Source organism: Dipodomys ordii, unplaced genomic scaffold, assembly GCF_000151885.1.
Source record: "Dipodomys ordii isolate 6190 unplaced genomic scaffold, Dord_2.0 Scaffold31, whole genome shotgun sequence".
NCBI lineage: Eukaryota > Metazoa > Chordata > Mammalia > Rodentia > Heteromyidae > Dipodomys > Dipodomys ordii.
In genome coordinates, this window is record NW_012267247.1 from 6,681,499 (window position 1) to 6,703,360 (window position 21,862).

Consider the following 21,862-nt stretch of genomic DNA (forward strand, 5'->3'; position numbering starts at 1 on the left):
GGACTTAGTAAAGGAGGCAGGTTTGGATTGAGATACAACCTTGCCTGCCATGGCTCCTGGCACCAATGAGGTTAAAGTGAGCATTGGAAGGAATTCAGAGCTGAAAGGTGCCAAGCAGGAAGGGAGAGGGTTAGCCTTCCATCCTTCCTTCCTGGGGTACGTGGGACTATTCAGTCGAGGCTCCTGGGAAATGAATTCAAGTCCAATTTTTCACAGTATTTGTAGATTGGTACAGCTTTTGAAACTTGCAAAGCCTTTTGTCCTGTTGGGCCTGATTTTATTGGTAGTTATTTTTATCTCCATTTTACAGATGAGAAGCCCAAGCCTCCATGATCTGAGGCATTTGTTCAAATGCATACAAGCAGAGCCCGAGGTCAAACCTAGATACTGAACATGAACTAGAAGGTGCCTCTCACACTGCTCTGACAGGGAGACCAAGCTAGAGCTAGCCACTAGGAGGGGAGGATTTCTGAAGATGCAGAGTTCTGAGGGGAGGCAGGACCAGATAGATACCCTTCATGCTAGGTAAGGTGGGTGAGCATTGATACTGATAGAGATGGGTCATATCCCAGATCAGCCTCTTTTTTTTTTTAGCTCTGTCCCTGAGCTTTTATGCTCAAGGCTAGTGCTCTACTACTTGAGCCATAGCTCTACTTCAGACTTTTTGTTGGTTAATTGGAGATAGGAATCTCATAGGCTTCCTTCCCTTAGATGGCTTTAAACTGTGATCCTCTGATCTCAGCCACCTGAGTAGCTAGGATTACAAGCATGAGCCACCAGCACCCACCTCTGAATGGCAGTCCACATCCTACAGAGCACAGCTTGGGGATCTTTACTCCACAGAAGAGGCCAGTGTGTCCCTGACAGGTGGGTCTGGGTGTAGAGCATGTTGACCCCAGAGGCTTTCCATGCCCCTGGGGGATGTGAGCCCATGAGTTCAGGAACTCCTCCCCCAAAATAAAATAGCTTCTGTCTGCGAAGTACTTGCCACTGTATAGCCACTGCCCTCATTTCCTCTTTTAATTTTTAGCCCCCAGGGAAAGAGTCATCATCCCTCCCTCCCCTTCATTTTCCCCCTGAGCACAAAATGGTAAAGAAACTAGTGTAAAATCACACAGCTAGGAAGTGGCAGAGGCAGGACACAAACCCAAGTCCTGTGACTCAGAGCCAGGGCCTCTTCACCACCTCAGACTTTGAAGGCTTTTCAATAGGATATTAGGCCCCAGCCCAGCTGGTGGGGGGCAGCTATCTCCTAGGCCAACAGGACCAGCTGTCTCTGAGCTATGCCGGGCTGGTAGGTCAGGGAGGGCTAATTGGGATGTCTGTGCCCTCCCTGGGGCCTTATAATCATCATTCCTTTACATTTAAAAACAAAAAAATTTTTTTTTTGTTTTTAGTATGCAAAATTTTCCACCATCTGCTTTGCCTTGGCAGAATGTTTGCTGAAAATAGCTCCTTCCTCCCTTAATTCCCACAACTTCTGGGGGCTTCAGAGTCTCAGAGCAGAGCAACCGTGTGGATCACAAGTGCCTCCCAGACTGCCAATTGTCCTTGTGCCAGGCAGGCAGATGTTATATGGTCTAGAGGGGGGCGTTTCCCCATCTATCCATCAGAAAGTGACATCAGGTATCACAACAGTGCTGCGCTGATCCCACAAAGTCCTATGACTCAGACTTGGAGTGGCTACCTGGTCAGCTTCTTGGTTTTACCATGGAGAAAAATACCTGGGCTATCAGAGCAGTCCTGGCCAAGCAGAGCCCGGAGGCGGGTCTTGATCCCTGTGCAACTCTGTGAGGCCCCATCTCACAGGTCCCCTGCACCACCCCAGGCCAGCTGTCTTCACAGGACAGCAGCTGCCACATGTGTCCTTTGAGGTAATCAAAGGAAACTTTCCAAAATGAATACTCTCCCCCCACTTCATGTACCAAAACTCGGAGTTTCCATGGTGATAGTCAAATTGCAAATCCATCCAAGAGTGAGCTGGTGGGGGAAAAGAGGGAGTTTGGCCCATCCCCAGAGAAGCAGACATAGCTGGCACCAAGTGTCTGTCCAGTGCTGAGGATGGATGCCCAGAGAAGCAGGGCAGCCCTTTTGGGTGTGATGGGGGAAATCTCAGGGACACCAGGCTCCCCAGAAAGTGGTTCAGGAACTCAGGCCACCAAGGAGGGAAGGCAGGAGGGAGTCTCCTCCCCCCACCCTCATCACAGAGCCTAGTGAATCCATGTAATGATACTGCTTCTCCTGAAGGCAATCGGGACTGGCTTTTCCCTGGGGGTTTCCCATCTTCGATCTGAAAACTAAGGCGTGGGCAGAATGCAGAGGCTCGTCACTGAGCCATCCCAGACACAGCCTTTAGGGAATTATAAGGGAAAAAAAAATTTTTAAATCAGGCCTCAGACATTCCAAGTGTTTTGTGGAGGATGGAAGAGCAAGGGCCAGAAGATTTATGAGCCTAAAATCTTCGTTAATAGACCCAAAAGATTTACGATGCCAGCTGCTGTTTGGAGGAAGGTGGCAATGGTGATCGAATGGCAAATTAGCCCAGGGTTGGGCCTTACAGGGACAGGAAGACAAAAGAGCGGCTTCCTTGGCCATGAGAGGAAGCTATGACTAGTAGGGTAAAGAATGTTTGTGTGAGCTGCCCTTGGCCCAATCTTCTCCCCGAGCCTCTTTCCTTAGAGACAGGAAGTGCCAAGGCCAGGCTCTGACCGACTCAGCAGACTTATTTCAGTTTGTTTCTTTCAAGTAGGGTTTATGAGAACAGATTAGAAATGGGATTTGGGTCTGCAGCACAAAGCCTTCCACACCGAGGCCTAGCTCCAGTTTGAAATCCCAGGCACAATGAGACAGGGGCAGCTCATCCTAGAGAATGATACGTAGCTGGCTGGTCTTTGCTCTGTGACACTCTCGTGAACTCTTACCATGAGGCTAAGACTGTCCCTGCTTTATCATGACTGGGCCCTTTGGGGTGTGTGACAGGAGAAAAGAGTAGGTCAAATGATAGAAACTTAGGGATGTTTACTGGGTGAGTTTTCACCTTGTACAACACAGGAACCCCATGAAGACAAGGCAATATGGGTGTCCTTCACCTCACCTCCTGCTGCTATTTTGGACGGACATACAACTCCCATGTTGCATGGCACCTGTGTCTTGTGATTTGAGTCTCACTTCTGTGACTACATATAATGGAGGGAGAGGGGTAGAACAATGGGACAGATAAGCTTGCCACCATAACCTGAGTCCTGGGACACCCTACCCCATAGTCTACTGCCCAGGCCTTTGCCATTTTCCCATTGGCAACAAGGGATCCAGGAAATACTCAACACCCCCAGCAACTCTATGTCCACCTTAGCCTCTAACTACACAGATACTGCAGGTCAGCTGGGGAAAGGAGAGGTAGAAGCTGTGACATCTCCAAGTCAGGAACTATGACTTGATGCCAGAGCACCTGGAAAGCCAGTGTGAAGGTCAGTCACCAGCTCTCCACAGGGACTGTCTTCCCACTGAGTTCCACGGTACCTGGCTCCCCTTCTGGCAGAGTTTCGGGGAGCATTAGCCGCGATCCTCCTTTAGCCATACCAAAGGAGGACATTGGGAGCCACTTGCTCCAGATGTCTAAGCATCCTTGCCTCCTGCCTACCTCCTCCCACCCCTTTGTCTAGGGACCACAGGACTGGTGTTTAGTCAGCCAGGAAATGAGTCAAAACAACGTAAGTGCTTACAGCACTGATGCCCGCGGGATCTGATCTCAGTGGATCGCTGCTCAAAGCCACGCAGTCCCGGATCTGAAAAGCAACTACAAAATAAGCCAAGTGTCTCCTTGTATTTCTTAGGTTCCATGAAGGAGAACACAGCCCATTGACATTCCTCCTCTTTTTACTTCTACATCAGAAAAGCCACAGCAGAGTCTTCCTGCCAGGCAGAAGGAGAAGATCATAGCAGAAAAGGGGGCAGATCCTTGAGTAGAAGGAGGCAGAGGCATGGGCCAACCGTCATCATACTTGCCCTATGCCTTGGGTCACTCCCTAAAGAGGAGGGCCCCAAGATTCTTGGTGGGCAGGGGAGTGGGCTTCTCCTGAAAGTGAGAAGAGCCTTTGTAGAGGGTGAAACTGGGATCTATGGGATTTTTTTTTTTTTGGTCAGTCATGAGGCCTGAACTCTGGGCGTGGGCGCTGTCCCTCAGCAATTCAGCTCAAGGCCAGAGCTCTACCACTTGAGCCACAGCACCACTTCTGGCTTTTTCTGTTTATGTGGTGCTGAGGAATCGAACCCAGGGCCTCATGCATGCAAGGCAAGCGCTCTACCACTGAGCCACCTTCCCAGCCCCTCTATGGGAATTTTTGTTTGTTCTGTGCTGGTACTGGGGCTTGAACTCAAGGCCACCTGCTCTCGCTTGACTTTTTCACTCAAGGCTGGTGCTCTACCACGTGAGCCACGTCCTTCTCCACTTCCAGATTTTTGCTGGTTAATTGGAGATCAGAGTTTCATGTATATGTCTGCCTGGGCTGGCTTTGAACTGAGATCCTCAGATCTCAGCCTTTTGAGTAACTAGGATTACAGACCTGAGACACTGGCACTCAGCAAGACCTGTGTTTTTGCTGGACCTGATAGGCCATGTCAGGGTCCCTGGTGAGGGACCTTAAGGCCTGGAGTTGAGCATGACCAGCGATGATGGTGATGAGAAGACCAACAGGTGGTGAAACTGGCAGGATGTGAGATGTGAGGGTGAAGGTGATAATACCTCTATAAGGCACCTACTGTGTGCTGGCCATTCAGCTGTGGAAGCCCAGCACTGAGGCTCTATTATAGGGCCAAAAAAAGGCCAGCCAGCTTTGAGCCTCTGGATGCCTGCATCTGGGACCTGTGACTACCTCAGCAGAAAGGTGACATAGATTGAGGCACAGAAACTTTCCAGGAAGTTCCAGATCCAGATGGAAGCCCCATTTCCCCTTCCGGTCTCTCTAGCAGATTTCCCTAACTGAGCAGGCACTTCCTCCTGTTGAGCCTAATGCAGTCTGAGAATGTTGCATGCTGCTCACAAAGGACTTGGCAGATCAAATGAAACCTATTAGCCACCCTGGGTATAGATCAATCCTGCTTCTAATCTTGTCTCCTACCAAATGAGGGCCTGCAGCTCAGGGCTGTTGGGAGGGTTAAGACTGGCTTTCTAAGCACCTAACACTGTCTGCAAGACCCCAACCTACTCTCCCTCCCCTCTCTGTAACTGGCATTTTGCATTTCAAAGTAAAACACATCAACAGAGGCCCTCATTGGTCACCTATGAGAGCTGGTTACCTTTGATTTCACACCTTTCTGTGCATTTTTGCTTATGATCCTTACAGCCTTTAATTAACATGCTATGCAAATTGATGAGAGGAGTCAGGAAAGAGGCCAGAGCTCTTGCATTAAAACCAAGTCTTTGTAAGATCTTGATAGAAGGGAGGGGGGAGAAAGCCTACTGAATTAAGTGGGCAGGACAAGTGTAAAAAACAGGAGGAAGAAATGGAAAAATATAGAAAGATTTCACAGTCACATCGCTTTGCAGTGTCTTTAAGCTCCTGCTTCAGCTTAAAGCATCTGAAACAAGTCATAAATACTGAGACTTGGATTCAGTTTATACACACAGGGCTGTGTGGGCCCCATCTCTAAGCCCTGAAGCCTGCCTCATAAGGTGGGCACATAGATGTACATTTCTATGTTTAAAATGAAAATAGACTGTTTGGAGGATGAATATATCCTGTATCACGACACCCACTGTTGAACCAGCCAAATCTGGTCTTCTTGAGTATAGAAAAGAAGCCTTTTACTGTGAGAGCTCCTTCTCTTCCCCCCCCCACCCCCAGTTCCACCCCCTCCCTGTTCCTGAGATGGTGCCCTCTTCCCTCTCATTGGTACTTCACTGGGTGGACTGAGATAAGGATCCAGGCCTCCTGGCTCCCTGTTCAGCTCTTCTGGGGGGAAGATCCTCAGGTTCTCAGGTTCCGGAGCCTGTCAGAGCCTGCTCCTCTGACCTGTAGCCTGGGCCTCAGTGTTCTCATCTATGAAATGGGTGGCACTATTTCTTATGGGTTATTCTGAAACCTTTAGCCTTACTAGGTGGAAGGCCTTGGAATTGCTTTGCCTACACCAGTTGGGATCATTCGCTTCTGCCAGGCAAGGAGAGAGGGTGTCAGAGAGGGTGACTGGGGGTAGGGGAGAAGTCTGACGAGGGAGCTAGCCCTCCCTGCTAGAGCTGGGCATACAGAGCTCAGATCCTAGCTTCTGCATATCAGCTTTCCCTCTGACTAGCACAAGGAGGACTCCACCATCACCTCACCCCCCCTCACATACGCGCACACCAGTGCCTTACCTCCAGACCCCCAGCAGTGTTTCTTATACCCTAGCTGGCTGAGGTTTTCAGTCATTTTGTCATGGCAGGAGAGAGGCCTGGCCTGACCCCCTCTGTTCAAGCAGCAGCAGGAAGGGTGATCTCTCTTTATGTCTGGCTTTCCAGTGGTTTCCAGTGACAGTGATAGTGACTCAGATCTCAGCTCCTCCAGCCTGGATGACAGACTTCCGTCCGCTGGGGTCAGGGACATGAAAGGTGATAAACCTGGAGGAGAATCAGGTAAGTGTGGGAGGTCGACTGTTTGTTTTCCAAGCCGGAGGCACAGAACGGCTTGGCTGAACTCCTCTGGTAGAAGCTTCCCTGTCTAGTGTATGAAATTGTTGGAGATGAGGTAGGGTTGTGCTTAGAGAGTGCTCCCCCATGAGCTAAAGCCTTAGTGCTCCTGAAGAGCCACACGGACTAGAGGCAGGTCTAGCCAGCCATGCCCTCTGCCTGGACAACAAGCTCCCCCAGGAACATTCCCCAGCTGAGATTTTGCCTTGTGAATGAAAAAAAAACAAAACCAAAAAGAAAACTGTGAAAATCAGGCACCACGCTTGCTTAGCTAGTCCAGATCCACTGGAAACTGCAGTGGAGTCCTTATTCCTGCTCACCTCCCTGCTGGCCCTTCTTTTTTAGCACAAGGGAGATGGAGCAGAAAAGTTCCTGATTTTGCTATCTGTGTAACATCACTTCTGTGAGGGTCATATGACAGAGGGTTAACTCACATATTGAAGGAGAAAAGAGAAGGCCTTAGGAAGGAAAAGGAAAGCAGTTTCCTTACCTTCAAATCAGGTGAAGAAGGTTCTGGGAACTGGGTTTTTTGTCTTTTTATTCTTGGGAGGGTTTTGGTGCGAGTACCAGGATTGAATTCAAGGCCTCATATTTCTCAGTCAGCTTGCTTGTTCATGGCTGGTGCTCTACTGCTTGGAAACATGCCTTCAGTCCAACTTTTTTGCTGGTTAATTGGAGATAGAGTGTTGTAGATTTTTCTACTAAGGCTGGCTCTGAAACTTGATAGTCAGGTCTCAGCCTCCTTAGTAGCTAGGATTATAGGTGTGAGCCACCAGTGCCAGGTGAGGAACTGGAACTTTGAAAGAAGTTTCAGGAAGGTCAATTTTAGTGCAAAATTTAGTCTTATAATAATTGCCCCAAACTGGACTTTTTTAAACAGCTTCAGGTGTTGTCCTAAAACCAAGACTGAGTGATCCTCTGCCAGAGCTGATGTGAAAGGAATTTCTGCTAGGAATGGAAGTTTGGGATAGATCAGAGGTAGTAAAGGCTTGGGCACACATTCTATTTCTCAGTGTCTGATGCTATGGCAGACATTACTAGTCGATCATGAAATACTTTTTTTTTGTTGGTCATGAGGCTTGAACTCTTTGCCCGGGTGCTGTCCCTCAGCTCTTCAGCTAAAGGCTAGCATTCTACCACTTGAGCTACAGCACCACTTAAAGTTTTCTGAGTGGCTTTTGAGAGATAAGAGTCTCACGGACTTTCCTGCCTGGCTTTGAAACGTGATCCTCAGATCTCAGCCCCCTGAGTAGCCAGGATTACAGGCATGAGCCACCAGTGCCCTGCTTGAGAGAGAATTATTTAATGAATATAATCAGGAAGTAATATCTCCTCTTTACAGCTGAGTTAACATACCATTCCTCCACCCTCATTCTGTAAAGATAGGAAAAGCTAGTAATTATGCATTTTCACATTGTTCCTTAGTGAAATGGCCTAGGGTCCATTCTGTTGCCTTGGTATATCAGACCAATTAACAGAGACAGAAGTTAGGTCCTGTTAGAAGATTCTTGAAGACAGCATCCATGTGAATGAGAGTAAACTCCCAACATAGGAGTTGCGGGCAGATAGTCCTATGATTCCAAATGAGAAGATATGACCAGCTCCTGGCTAGGCTGAGTTTTATCCCTGACTCAGTTTTGGATTCAGACAGCACAGAGCCATGCAGGCCCACATGTGGTCTCTTGCAGGTGGCAGTGTGGGGGCCCCCTGGATGGAGCTCACCGGGCTGCCCAGCCACCTCTCTGGGAGCCAAAGCAGTTTGGCCAGCGAGGCTGGGGCAGGTCCTGCAGACCCACAGGGAGGCACCCTGCCCCAGCCTGAGCCCAAGGGTTCTGGTGAGTATCACCCACACCTCCTAGCTGCCACTTCTTCCTGCTGTCCTGCACACACACACACACACACACACACACACACACACACACACACACACACGGCGCCCTCTACCTCCTCTAACACTCCACAGTGGTACAGTAGTGTGTAACATTTTCAGTTCTCCATGGTGACCAAGCATGGTGCCAGATGCTGGGTAACAAAGGTGAGGTACTGGTGATGCCTGGGTTCTAATGAACACACAGAAGCAGAGAGAGACAGATAACAGGTCTTGAAGCACTCAGCCAATGGATGGAGAGGATCTGGCCCAGAGTACAGGCTCTCTGCACTTGGCCCAGCCTTGGCTCCCTGCTTCCCACACCTCTGTGGTTCCTTTCAGATGAGCAGAAGGCATACGGCTGTGTGGGAACTGACTGACCCAGTGAGGACCCATTCCATCCCCACCTGTCCTCACTTTTCTTTCTTCTCCCAAAGGCAAGAGATACACCTGGGCGAGTCCTCGCTGTTGATGTGGCCTCAGTCCGTCCCCTCAGCCTGACCTGGACTCTGATGTTTGTTTCATGAAGCTAATTCTCCAGTGGAAATTCTAAGAGAGAGAGAGAGAGAGCACATGAGCACTGGAGCCAGGCTGCCAGGCTCCTTTCTGAAGGGGGTCTGAGCCCATCAACCTGTGTCCATGACCTCTAATTTTAAACCAGTGTTTGGGGGCTGAACCTTCTAGTCCCACCCAGTGCCTTTCTGCACCCTCCTGGCAAGGGCCTCTTCATCCAACACTCCTCTACCCCCTGGCCTTCACCTGTATTTATTGTCCTTCCCTCATTCCCCAGACTGCCCCAAGTTCACGTTTAGGGTCTTGGGCTGGCTGGAAGGGCCCTTCCTGTATGCACTGCAGCTGTGTCCTGCAAGGCATTCTCTGGAATGGTAGTCACAGTGAGAACTGTAACCCAGAGTGTTCCCTTCATTGTGTGGGTATACACGGAGCCCAGAACAGGTGGGAGGAGAGATGGCCACACTTTGCCTTGCTCCAGGAGCTCTGTTTAACCTTACTCATTGTTAGGTTTCTTGAGTCCCTCCATGGGCCTCCCAGACTTTTCTCAGCCAGGAAACATGTCTCCCCTAAGACATGAATTCACTGATCTTTAGTAGATGCTGGCTGGTATGAAATATACTCAGTATAAATGCTTCTGAAAAACCCTTTCCTGAAAACAGAATGTGTGTGTGTGTGCGTATGTGTGTGTACGTGTGTAATGTCTCTCTTTCCTTCCCCCACCCACCCCAGTCTCATAAACTGGGAGCTCCCAGGCCTTAGCCTTTCTCTTTGCCACTGGCAGAGATAGAAAAACTCACTGTTTTCCTGTGACATGTTATGCTTTAGAATTGAAACAATAAAGATTAGAATTTGCATTGAGCTGGTGTGGTGATCAAAGACCCTGATGGCCTGTGTTTCTGAGCTGCATCAGGAGAAGTGGATGAGAGAAAAGAAAAAACAAAACAACACAAAAAAACATAGCTCCATTGATTTGCTGCCATGAAAGGAATGAGCTAGATCTATGTGTGTCTTAGAGTTCACAACCCTAATGCTGAGTAAAAAAGCAGGCCATCTAAAAAAAATCTAAATGAGTTATACATATGTACCTGTATATGGGTTTATGGGTTTTGTGTGTTTTTTGGAGCGGAGGGATATACTAAGAATTGAACCCGAGGCTTGCATGTGTTAAACAAGCTGAGTGCTAAAACAAAACAAAAAACAACCAAAAAAAGCATACACACACATACACACTTTTTTCCCCCCATCATGGGGTTTGAACTCAAGGTCTGGGCGCTGTTCCTGAGTTCTTTTGCTCAAGGCTAGAGCTCTACCACTTTGGGCCATAGCTCCACTTCCAGTTTTTGAGTAGTTAACTGCAGATGAGTCTCACAGGGACTTTTCTTCCCAGGCTGGCTTTGAACTGTGATCCTCAGATCTCAGCGTCCTGAGTAGCTAGGATTACAGGTGTGAGGCATTGGCACCTAGCTTTTGTTTTTGTTTTGTTTTTTGTCAGCCATGGAGCTTGAATGCAAGGCCTGGGTGCTGTCCCTGAGCTCTTTTGCTCAAGGCTCTTTTGCTTTGCCACTGAGCCACAGCTCTGCTTTCCTTAAAAAAAATTTAATGGTTAAAGACTTCTGGTAACATACAGTGGCCTGAAGACATACATAATTTCTTTTGTTCCCCATCCCAGTTCCCTCTAAAATGACACAAAGATATTAAGATGGCATAAACCCCAAAAACTTACCTGAGATTATGAGTACTTCTCTGTGACTCAGTTTTCTCATCTGTAAAAATGAGGACTATTATAAACATGAAAGCTATACCAAGCATAGTGGTGGGTTTCTGTAATCCCAGCTACTCCAGAAGTGGAGTCAGGAAGATCATGGTCCAAGACTGGCCCAGGCAAAAGCACAAGACCTTACCTCAAAAACAAACTACAAGCAAAAGGGCTGAGGCACAGCTCATCAAGATGGCATAAAAAGACAGTCCAGTGACTGACTGATGGTGCTTGGGACCAGCTAATGTTCCTACTCTGGCATTTGGGATTTTGGAAGCGTGATGCCCAGCTGGATCAATTCTGCTATTGGCTAGATCCTGGACAGCTGCTGGGGTCTTGTTAGAGACTTTGGCACAGTAGACGACAAAACAGACATGGCCTCTGTCCTGTTGAGTCACCCAGTAGACTAAAAACAGATCACCGGTGCCCTCCCCAGAATGACTGTTGTGAGGGTGAGGAGCTGAAGAGGAGCAGGCTGGGAAGGTGCATTTTTACATCCCCTGGTGATGGAGAGGCTCCGTAGGTCGAGACTGCCGTGCAGACCCCTTGCTCTGTGGAAACCATTTCCCTGCATTTCCTAGAATTGACACCAGCACCAGCTGGGGGACTTGACACAGACCTTGCAGGGGACAGAGGGGAGGGGAGGAAGACCAGGCTCAGTGTGCAAGGTGAACCCCCATCTCCGTGTGACTCCTCAGGAGAAGCCCTGCTGCGTGTCCCACCCCAGGACAGAACTAATGCATCCATGGCAGGATCACCTCCAACAGCTCAGCTCATTAGAGCCATTTCCACCCCCCAAAAGTGGGAGCTGCCATCCTTCCTTAACATGACAACACCCACTCTCTGGCATTGCACCTCCAGGTTCCTAGGAGCCTGTGTTCTGGGTCTGCATGTCCCCGCTCCTCCTGTGAATGTCGCTGTGTCCTGCCCAGTGCAGGGCGCAGCAGGGGGAGGCTGCCAACTCAGGCAGGTAGGCCTCCTACCAAGGATGCCAGGCAGCACCCCCACTCACCACCACAGTCCTCCATTCTACAGAGCCAACGCCAAAGACAGACGAAGCATTTTGCCATGACGGGAAGATTACCACTATGGCTTCTATCACCCCTGCTACCAGCTCTGAGGAATCCTTATGTTCCTAAGAGTCACATCATTTTCACACCATCCATTTCACAGAGGAGGAAACTGAGGCCCAGAGAGACCCTGAAACACCTGTGTTTGCATCTGGGGCAGTTGAATACCAGAACATGCCCTTGAGGCTTTGCTTGTAAAAACAAATCAGGATTCTGAGAACAGAGAAAGTTGGTATAGGCAGAAGGGCAGCCCCGCTGGGTCAGTAGCACAGATGGAAACTTCTAGAGAAGAACGGGAAGAAACAATCCCTTATCCTACTGCTACAAAGAAATTTTGCCAACACCCCTCCCCCCCCACACACACACTTATTTTGTCCATGGCTCTGTGTAACCAAGAGTGGCAGGAACTGACATCTATCTTCCTTCATCAGGGTGAGATAGTGAAGCAGCTGTCCCTTCCAGCCACATTTGGGAGAGTAAAGTGTGGCTTTGGCCTAGAGAGCTTCCAGAAGCTTCCGGTGATCAAACAGCCCTGCCTCCCCACCCGGGCTGTCTCTGCATTCACTATCACCCCTCCAGGGCTATAAGAGCCAGGCCAGGACATGTCTGGCCCCTGCAGTCCAAGAGGAGGAGGAGGAGGAGGATGCTTCACAGACCCCCAGCTCATCCCCTCACCATCCATACCCAGAATTTGTTTCCTTGTCCCAAATGGAAGCTCTGTACCCATTTAGCAGTAGCTCTCCACACCCACTTTCCCAGCTCCATAACCACCACCAACTTCCTGTGTCTTATTTCTGACCACTCTGTCCTTCCTTAGGGAGACAGTCCAATAGGGTCTGGCAGTATCCTCAGGGCACACCTGTGCTGTGTGTATTTAGGGCTGAGTTTATACCCACTGTGTGGGCATAGGGCATCTTGCCTCTTCAGGTTTGTGTGTGTATATGCGCCAATATTGGGGCTTGAACTCGAGGCCTGGGCACCATCCCTTAGCTTTTTGGTGGTTAATTGGAAATAGAGTTTCACAGACTTTCCAGCCCAAGCTGGCTTAGAACTTCAGTCCTTAGATCTCAGCCTCCTTAGTAGTTAGGAAGACAAGCAAGCATAAGCTACTCTTGCCTGCCTTTCCCCAGTCTTCCATCCACAGACATTTGATTTGTTTTCCCCTCTTGGCTGTTGTAAATAATAATTGCCATGAATACAAACATCTGTTCAAGTTCCCACTTTCAACTCTTGGGTAAATGCAGGTGTGGAATTGCTGGATCATATGCTACTTTTGTGGGGGGTTTTATGTATTTGTTTTGAGCCATTGTTTCATTCTAAACTGGGCTGCCCTAGAACTCTCAGTTTTCCTGCCTCTGCCTCCCAAAGACTAGGATTACAGGTATGTACTTCTATACCCTTGTTTAATTGTTTGAGGCACTCCATACTGCTTCTGCAGCAGCTGTACCATTTTATAGCCCCCAAAAGAGCACCAGAGTCTTACATCATTTCCTCTTACAGCCGATTGCTCTCCTGTACCTCCAAGGGAACAGGTGTCTGCTGGGGACCAAGGCTGCTTGGCCCCCTGCCTGAGTAGGGCCCTGTGCTTAGTTTCTTGCTTTTCTGTTATCATCTGGAAATGCTTAAAATTTTTCAAATAAGATTCCCTCCTCTTCATCACAACTACTACCACCACCACCCCAGGCCTTGTAAGTTGTGTAGCTGCCTCTGAGTAGCCATGTCTTTCTGGGTATAGACTCCACAAGTAACATTCCACCAACAGTCAAGGCCTTCATGGTGAGTCCTCAGACTCTTTGCTGAGGGGGCAGCGTGGGCAAGGGCCAGGGTCCCTGACTGGATGACCATGAACACAGGTCCTCATCATGGTGCTGTGTGTTACTACTCCCATCTGTGAGACAAGAGAGCGGTGCTAAACCATTTTCTAATAGTGTGAGGCAGTGGGTCAAACTGCCTGTCGGTGTGCCATCTAAGGCTCCCTGCACATACCAAGGATGAGACTAAAGGGAAAGCCTGGTGCTGGCCTTGCCTCGACCACATGGAGAGAAGGCTTCCTCAGGCCCTACAGGAAGAGCACTGGTGGAGACCTACCACAGCCAGATCCTGGTGCCCCCTGCAAACAAGGTCTGTATGTTCTTTTCCTCCGCTCCCCACAACGGTTGGCACAAAGCTTTGCCAGTGATCGGGGCTCCAACTTGCACACTAACCCCTCCAGGCTGTCTTGTGCAAGAAGCTAGGGAAAGCATTGCCCACCCCCAATCCCATGCCTGCAGAGTAGCAAGAGGAGGGGGGAGAGAATGGCAGGTGGAGGAGAGAGGTGGGTGGTAACTCTGAGAGCCCAGGAGCCCCCACAAGCTGCCACATCACCACTGAAACAGACTGAAACTCTGAGCCCTTTGATGCGGGCCCCAGGACGTCTGCAGCTTCTTCAGTGCCAATTACTGGAGGAATAATTCAGTGTGCACACCCCCTGCCTCTCAGCAGACACTCTTTGGGGACATTTTAAGTCTGACTGTACCTGCTGAGCAGCTGACAAGTGAAGCCTCTCTCTCCATCCCTCCCTCCTTCCCAATTGCCATTTCCTTCCCCCCTGCCCAGATTCTTTACGAGAAATAGAAGACCCAAAGCTGGGTCCTCCTAAGGATGGAGCCTGGCAAATTAGTCCTCTAGACCCCCTGTCAGTGCTTCTAGAATGTGATAGAGCAGTACTAAAAGCTTTTGTCTTCCACTGGCTTCTGAAAGGCAGAAGCCAAATCTTATTTATCTTTAAGTCCCTGGTTAGCTGTCAAGAAATACTGCTAAATTGATGGAGACTGGGTGGGTAGATGGATGGATGAATAGATGTGTGGATGAATGGATGGATGGATCGATCGATAGATGGGTAGATAGATGGAAAGAGGGATGATGGGTGGTTGGATGGACAATAGTGGATTAATGGGTGGATGATGGGTAGATGGATGATAAATGGGCACATGGAAGGGTAGATGGGTGGATGGAGGGAAGGATGATGGGCGAGTGAATGGATGGATGGATGGATGGATGGATGGATGGATGGATGGATAATAGACAAATGAGTGTTAAGTGGTAGGTGGGGTTTAACTTTTGGTCTTTGGGCAAATGAATAGAGAGATCAGTGGGTCCAGGTATAGCCCTCCAGAGCAGGAATTAAGACTATCTAAAAAATGATCAGAGTAACCAGGCACCAGTATCTCACACTTGTAAATCTCGCTACTCAGGAGGCTGAGATCTTAGTATTCCTGTCCAAAGCCAGCCTGGACAGGAAAAGCCATGAAACTATTTTTTTTCCCTCTCCCCACCCCCACCCCCACCCCATGAAACTCTTATCTGCAGTAAACCACCAGAAAACCTGAAGTGGCGCTGAGACTCAAGCAGTAGACCATTAGCCTTGAGCTGAAGAGCTTAGAGACAGCACCCAGGCCCAGAGTTCAAGCCCCACAATCAACAACAACAAAAAATTACAAGAGTAAAAAGGGGGCTAGAGATGTTTCAGCCTAGCAAGCATGAGGTCCTGGTTCAAACTTGCTGCCACAAAAAGTTTAATAATATTAATAAGTGGAGTTATGGCTCAAGTGGTAGAGTACTAGCCTTGAGCAAAAAGGTGCTTAAGAACAACACCTAGGCCCAGAGTTCAAGGTCCAGGACTGGCAAAATAATGATAGTAATAGTAATGCTGGTTGTGTTGAACCTCAGAGCATATTTAAACAGAGCCACAAAACAGACATGAGAAGAAAGCACATTTAGAGAGAAGAACAGGTCAGAGATCGGATGAGGCAAGGGATCCCTAGGTGAAGCCCTTTGCCCTGTACCCAGGGAGTGACCGAAGGGGCTGTGCTCCATGGCCCTGTCACAGTATTTGCACTGTGGCGATTGAACACTTCCTCATCTCACCCTAAATGTCCACAATGTCCCCCACACACACTTCAATGTCTTGTGGGAATGGATTTTTTTTTTAAGTAGCAAAGGTCATATCTGACTCTGATTCACAACTTGTACATGGGCCCTTCTGTCCACACCCAGGACAGAGTCAGAGGTGCCACACACTGACCTAGGAGTTAGTTTTCCAAGAAATCTTAGCAAAGACTTTGGCTTTTCCCAGAACCCTGATTTCTTTGGTGAGATGAGGAGCCTGGAGATCCCATAGCCAGGGTGACCAGCCATCCTAGTTTTCCCAGAACATAGGAGTTTCCAGGGAGAGAGACTGGGTTTTCAGTGTCAAAACCGGGGAAGTTCCTGGGCAAAGTGATCCGTAGAGACAGCTAGTCCTCGGTCACATGTGTTGCAAGGGAAGGTCACACTGAGCCTTATACTAATTCCCATAAACTAGTGGTAAAGATGAGTCCCTGCCTTCCCCCACTTCACAGACAGGGGAAACAGACTAGGAGAGGTGAAGTACCCGGCCAAGGACAGCCAGCCAGTGGCAGAGGAAAGATTCGAGCACATAGCCTGTGCTCCTAACTACATGCTCATAGTGTCAGCCAGCTTTCCCATGCTGTGGTGAAATGCCTGAGATCAACTAAAAAGAGGGAAGGTTTTCTCCGGCTTCAGTGTTCAGGCAGTGGTAGCATGGTCCTGTTGCTTTGGGCCAGTGAAGAAGGCGTCCTATCATGGTGAGAACATGTGGCTCTGCTCACATCATAGTACCTGAAGAACAAAAAAAAGGAAAGAGGAGAGGCCAGGGTCCCACCGCTCCCTCCAATGACTGCACCTCCCCTGACTAAGTCCCGCCTCTTAAGAGTTCCATAAGTTCCAAATAGCTCCCTGAGCTATTTGAGCACACTCACTTCTGGAGCTACCCTGGTGGCTCACGCTTGTAATCCTGGCTACTCAAGAGGCTGAGCTCTGAGGATTGAAGTTGAAAGCCAGACCCAGCAGACAAATCTGAGGGACTCTTCGCCACCAAAAAGCTAGAAGTAAAAGCATGGGTCAAGTGGTCAAGTGCCAGCCTTGAACAGAAAAAGCTAAGTGAGAGGGCAAGACCCTGAGTTCAACCCCAGTAATCACACACACACACACACACACACACACACACACACAGGACCCTCGTTTGTATCCTTGTCTCCACTGTGTTCCATATCCCATCCTACCCTCTGCCCCCTCTTCTCTCCTCTCCAATTCCCCCCCCCCCCCCCCCCCCCCCCCCCCCCCCCCCCCCCCCCAACACAAATCCTCCCCACGCCCTCTTGCTGGCATCCCTCCTGGCCCAGGAGGCAGCATTTCCTGCCTGCCCAGCCTGGGGAATTCTGAGCTGGGAATTCAAAGAGCTCAGCACAGAATAGACTCCAACAGGGTCAGCTAGTGGAAATAACAAGATGATAAATTATTCTAGGGAAAGAGCGATTTTCCTTATAGCCTACTTGACTCACAAAACATCGTGATCATGTTGGAAATTGGAGGAGTCAGAGCTGGTATCTGGGGAAAGAGAAATAAAAGCTTTCTGCCTGCTGCTGGCAGCACAGCCCCCAGGTGTGAGAGTGAGTGTGGGGGTCAGTTCCAGACTGGGCACACAGCTGGCCCCAGGCAGCCATGTCCTCCCTTAGCTGGCCCCAACCAGCAGGGCCTGCTACTCTCTTCTGGTCCTGGCTCTGACGAGATCTTGGACGCATCACTTAACCTGAGGTTCAATAAGTTGCAGCTGTTGGGCCTCTAGGCCGGTCAGGCACTGGCCTTGGGATGCTTCTGCATGCTCTCAGATGCTTGCAGGTAACAAGTTTATCCTTTCCTTTGCTTGTTTGAGTTTTTTGTTTTGTTTTGTGTTTTGAAGTTTTTTTTTGTTTTCATTTGTTTTTCTGTTTGTTTGTTTTGGGTCAGTAATGGGGCTTCAACTCTTGGCCTAGGCTCTGTCACGGAGCTCTTTTGCTCAAGGCTAGTACTCTATCACTTTGAACCATAACACCAATTCCAGTTTTCTGGTGGTTAATTGGAGATAAGAGTCTCATGGACTTTCCTGCCCAGGCTGGCTTTGAACTGCCATCCACAGATCTGAGCTTCCTAAGTAGCTAGGATTACAGGCGGGAGCCTCCAGTGCTCAGCTCTTATTTGGGTTTGGTTCTGGTTTTTTAGTTTGTTTTTGTGATACTGAAGATTGAGCTTAGTCTTGCACTTACTTGCTAGGCAAATTCTCTACCACTTGAGCCAAGTCTACTCCTTTTTTTTAGTTTGTTTTCAGACTTTTTTTTAAATGCTGGTCCGAGGCTTGAACTCAGGGCCTGGACACTGTCCCTGGGCTTTTTTGCTCAAGACTAGTGCTCTACCACTTGAGCCATAGCTCCATTTCCAAGTTTTTGGTGGTTGGAGATAATCCCACGGACTTCCCTGCCCGGGATGACTTTGAACCATGATCCTCAGATCTCAGCCTCTGAGCTACCTAGGGTTACAGGCCTGATCCACCAGCACCTGGCAAGTCTCAGTCCTGATCCACCTACCTCTGTATGCCAAGTAGCTGGGTTATAGGTATGCACCACCATATTCTATTATAGTTGTTTTTATTGCTGCTTTTATGGAATTCTTTTTTTTCTTTTGGTGGTGGGGGTCAAACCTAGGGTTCTGTGTATGCTAAACACAGAGTTATACGTATACCCAGCTCTTGTGGAAATCTTGGATGGATGAGGAGCACCCTCACTTTCCAGGTAAATATTATCTTGTAAATTTTGATCTCTCAGAGAGTTTAGGAAAGAAGGGGACCTCTTTGCCCTCACACTGAATGGCCCTAGGGAATAAGAACTACAGTTGGCACCTAACAAACACATCAAGAGACCAGCCTGAGATACGCTTCTCCTAGCTCTGTTGCTCATGCCCCCAGGGAGATCAGGCATCTGCTGGTGGACAGGAGATAAACGAGCATCACCAAATTGTTGTTCTGGGCTTGCTGGGAGGCCAGACTCGGACTCTGAGATGAGCTCTGTTCTAAAGACATTTCTCACTGTTTAAAGGGTTTTGATCCCTTCGCTGCCCAGGAACTGGCTGAGTTCCCAGGGCTGAAGTTGCCTTGAAGTTGACTGCTGGGTAAGACAAAGAGCTTTCCCCTGTTTTCTTATGGACTTCATCCAGAGCCTGAGTTTGCAGCATAAAGATTTCAAACATCCTAAGTAGGTTTCTGCAACTAGACTTTTTTTTTTTTGGCAAATACAAGGATAAAATTGGGGGTGGGGGCAGACACAGAAAGAAAAATAAGACCCAATGCCAGACTGAGGCAGACTGAGCAGGGGGTATCCTAAAGAGACTCAGACTCAAGGGGGATTCATCAGCCAGAAAAATAACTTAGATTTGAGGGTCCACACTTTAACTTGCCAACCAAGAATACAAGACCAGCATCCAGGAGTGGTAGAGCACACTTGTAATCTCAGGACTCAGGAGGCAGAGGTAGAGGCAAGAGGCAAGATCTCTCATTCAAGGCCTTGTGTAAGATCACCCTTATAATAAGATCATTTCAGAAAGGAGAAAATTTTCATAAAACGGCTTTCTTATAAATGAAGGGAATTTAACCTTGTGAATAACTTACTATAACTGCCCTCTGCTTCTCCCACTTTGTCTTGGACCTGACAGGAAGACGTCCTCATGAACCAGTCAGCCTATCTATGGGCTTTTGCAAACTACCTGGACAGGGCCATGACTTGGGATCTGGATGCCAGAACTCTGGATAGCTGCTAGGTCGTAGGGTCTTCTGAACATATGGCCTGGAGTTGAACTCAGAGCCTAGCTCTTGCTGGCATAGAACGCTGTAGGTAACTTTGCCTCAGTTTCCCCATCTGGACAGTAGTAGTAGTTGTTGTGCCCATTTCTTAGACTGACAGTGAGGCCATGTGTGGGACACACTGTGTGTACTTGGTCCTAGATTCCTATTGGTTGTCTATTTGGTTGAACTCAGGGCCTCAGACTTGCTAGATAGGGACTCTACCACTTGACTCAAGCCTCCAAACCTTTTTTTTTTTTTGGGTCCGGTCATGGGGCCTGAATTCTGGGCCTGGGCGCTGTCCCTCAGCTCTTCAGCTCAAAGCTAGCGCTCTACCACTTGAGCCACAGCGCCACTTCCGGCTTTTTTCTTTTTGCTTATGTGGTGCTGAGGAATCGAACCCAGGGCCTTGAGCATGCAAGGCAAGTGCTCTACCACTGAGCCACCTTCCCAGCCCCAAGCCTCCAAACCTTTTTACTTTTGATATTTTTCAATATGGTCTCAAGTTTTTGCTGGGACATCCTGGACTCCAACCCTCTTATTTCCACTTCCTACATTGCTAGGATGAAAGACACATGTCACTACACCCAGATACTGGTCTCATAAACTTTTGCCATGGCTAATAGCTGCCTCCCAAGTAGCTGGGGTTATAGGTGTGATCCACCATGCCATCTACTGTCGCTTTTTCGCTGAAGTCCCCACATCCCCTTGTGGCTCTGTGGAGGGAAGTTCAAATGAGTGCAGAGATAGGAATGGTCTTTGGAGTAGAAGCTTGAAAGCTACTTGGTAGAAAGGGGGCACAGCAGTCCCTGAGATCATGCCCACATCTATTCTCCTGGGCAGAAACTATGACAGGCCTGTAGCAGCACCTGGGCAGAAGCTGTGGGGCTCAGGGCTAAGCCCCACAGTTAGTGCCTTTGGGGAGGTACCTTATCAGAGGGGCATCCCAAAAAGCTATACCCAATCTCATACCACAAACACAGTAATTCACATACCCATGCACATGTGCACAAATACATGCACACACACTCTCTCTCACACACACACATGCACCCTGAGCCAACAAAGAGCCTTAGAGCACCAACTATGGCTAGTTAAGTGTCTGTTCAGCAATGTGCATGCACATGCCTGTGTGGGTGTGCACCTGTACGTATTGCTTGCTTACACAATTGTATATACAGACACAATTGTATGCACATCAGAGTGCCGCATGCCATGCGTGGAATTATAAGTGCCTTCATGGGTGTATCTTGAGTGTGAAAGAATTCAAATGTTGGCTCTGCCACATCTTCCTCCCTCCTTTTTCTCTCTTTCTCCCTCTCTCCTTCCCTCCCTCCTTCTCTCTTCTGCTTTCTCCCTCTGTCTCTCTCCTCCTCTGCCCCACCTTCTACTTCTGTCTTCTTATTTTTTTCTTCACAAAGAAAGGAAGGCAGCAGAAGAGACAAGCAAGGGGCCAGGCAAACTTGGGAGTCACGTAGCTTGGTTAAGGTCGCAGTTCTACCACTCCCTGTCTGTGTACACCTAGGCATTTCCCTCCCTGAGCCTGGCCTACACTGTGGGAGCACAGCACTGGATGTTTCACCCCACTGCAGGAGAGTTCTCAGCTTCACAGTGGCCATGACCTGGGACCCTGGGGCTGACTGGGACCAGCCCTGGGGCTCACAGTCTGTTTCTGGTAACAGTGACCTGGGCAACCTCTTACCTTCTCTGTGTCTCCATCATGCTAAGACTTTTCTCCTTTCCAAATCACCATTAGGACCAAAGGTGACATGTGTAACATCCTCGGGGCAGTGAGGTATTTACTAGGAGCTTTCTAAGGGGAGGTTACCAAGATGTCTATCCTAAAGCACTTCCAGCAGGCTACAGAGAAAATAAACAGCATTTAGATGTGTGTGTGTGTGTGTGTGTGTGTGTGTGTGTGTGTGTGTGTTCTGGTACTAGGGCTTGAAGTCAGGGCTTTAGACACTTATTTGGAATTTTTTATCCCAAGCTGGATCTCTACCATTTGAGCCACACCTCCACTTCTTGGTTTTTGGTGCTGAGGAATCGAACCCAGGGCCTCATGCATGCAAGGCAAGCACTCTTTCACTGAGCCACCTTCCCAGCCCTCAGTTTTTGTTGTTTAATTGGAGTTAAGAGTGCCACAGACTTCTCCTGGGATTACAGGAGTGAGCCACCAGCACCCAACACATTTAGGCTTTATTTTTTTTTGGGGGGGGGTCGGTCATGAGGCCTTGAACTCTGGGCCTGGGCGCTGTCCCTCAGCTCTTCAGCTCAAGACTAATGCTCTACCACTTGAGCCACAGTG

The 21,862-nt window shown here is 48.9% G+C and overlaps 1 protein-coding gene across 1 annotated transcript in view; it reads left to right on the forward strand.

Moving 5' to 3' along the window:
- Rph3al (rabphilin 3A-like (without C2 domains)) overlaps positions 1–9,265 on the forward strand; it is a 104,503-nt gene extending 95,238 nt beyond the window's left edge. Inside the window, exons 7-9 of the mRNA XM_013016593.1 lie at positions 6,494–6,607; positions 8,350–8,496; positions 8,966–9,265. Coding sequence (XP_012872047.1) covers positions 6,494–6,607; positions 8,350–8,496; positions 8,966–9,000 — 296 coding nt within the window. The 3' untranslated portion in view covers positions 9,001–9,265. The remainder of the gene's footprint in view (positions 1–6,493; positions 6,608–8,349; positions 8,497–8,965) is intronic.
- The last annotated feature ends 12,597 nt before the right edge of the window (positions 9,266–21,862 follow it).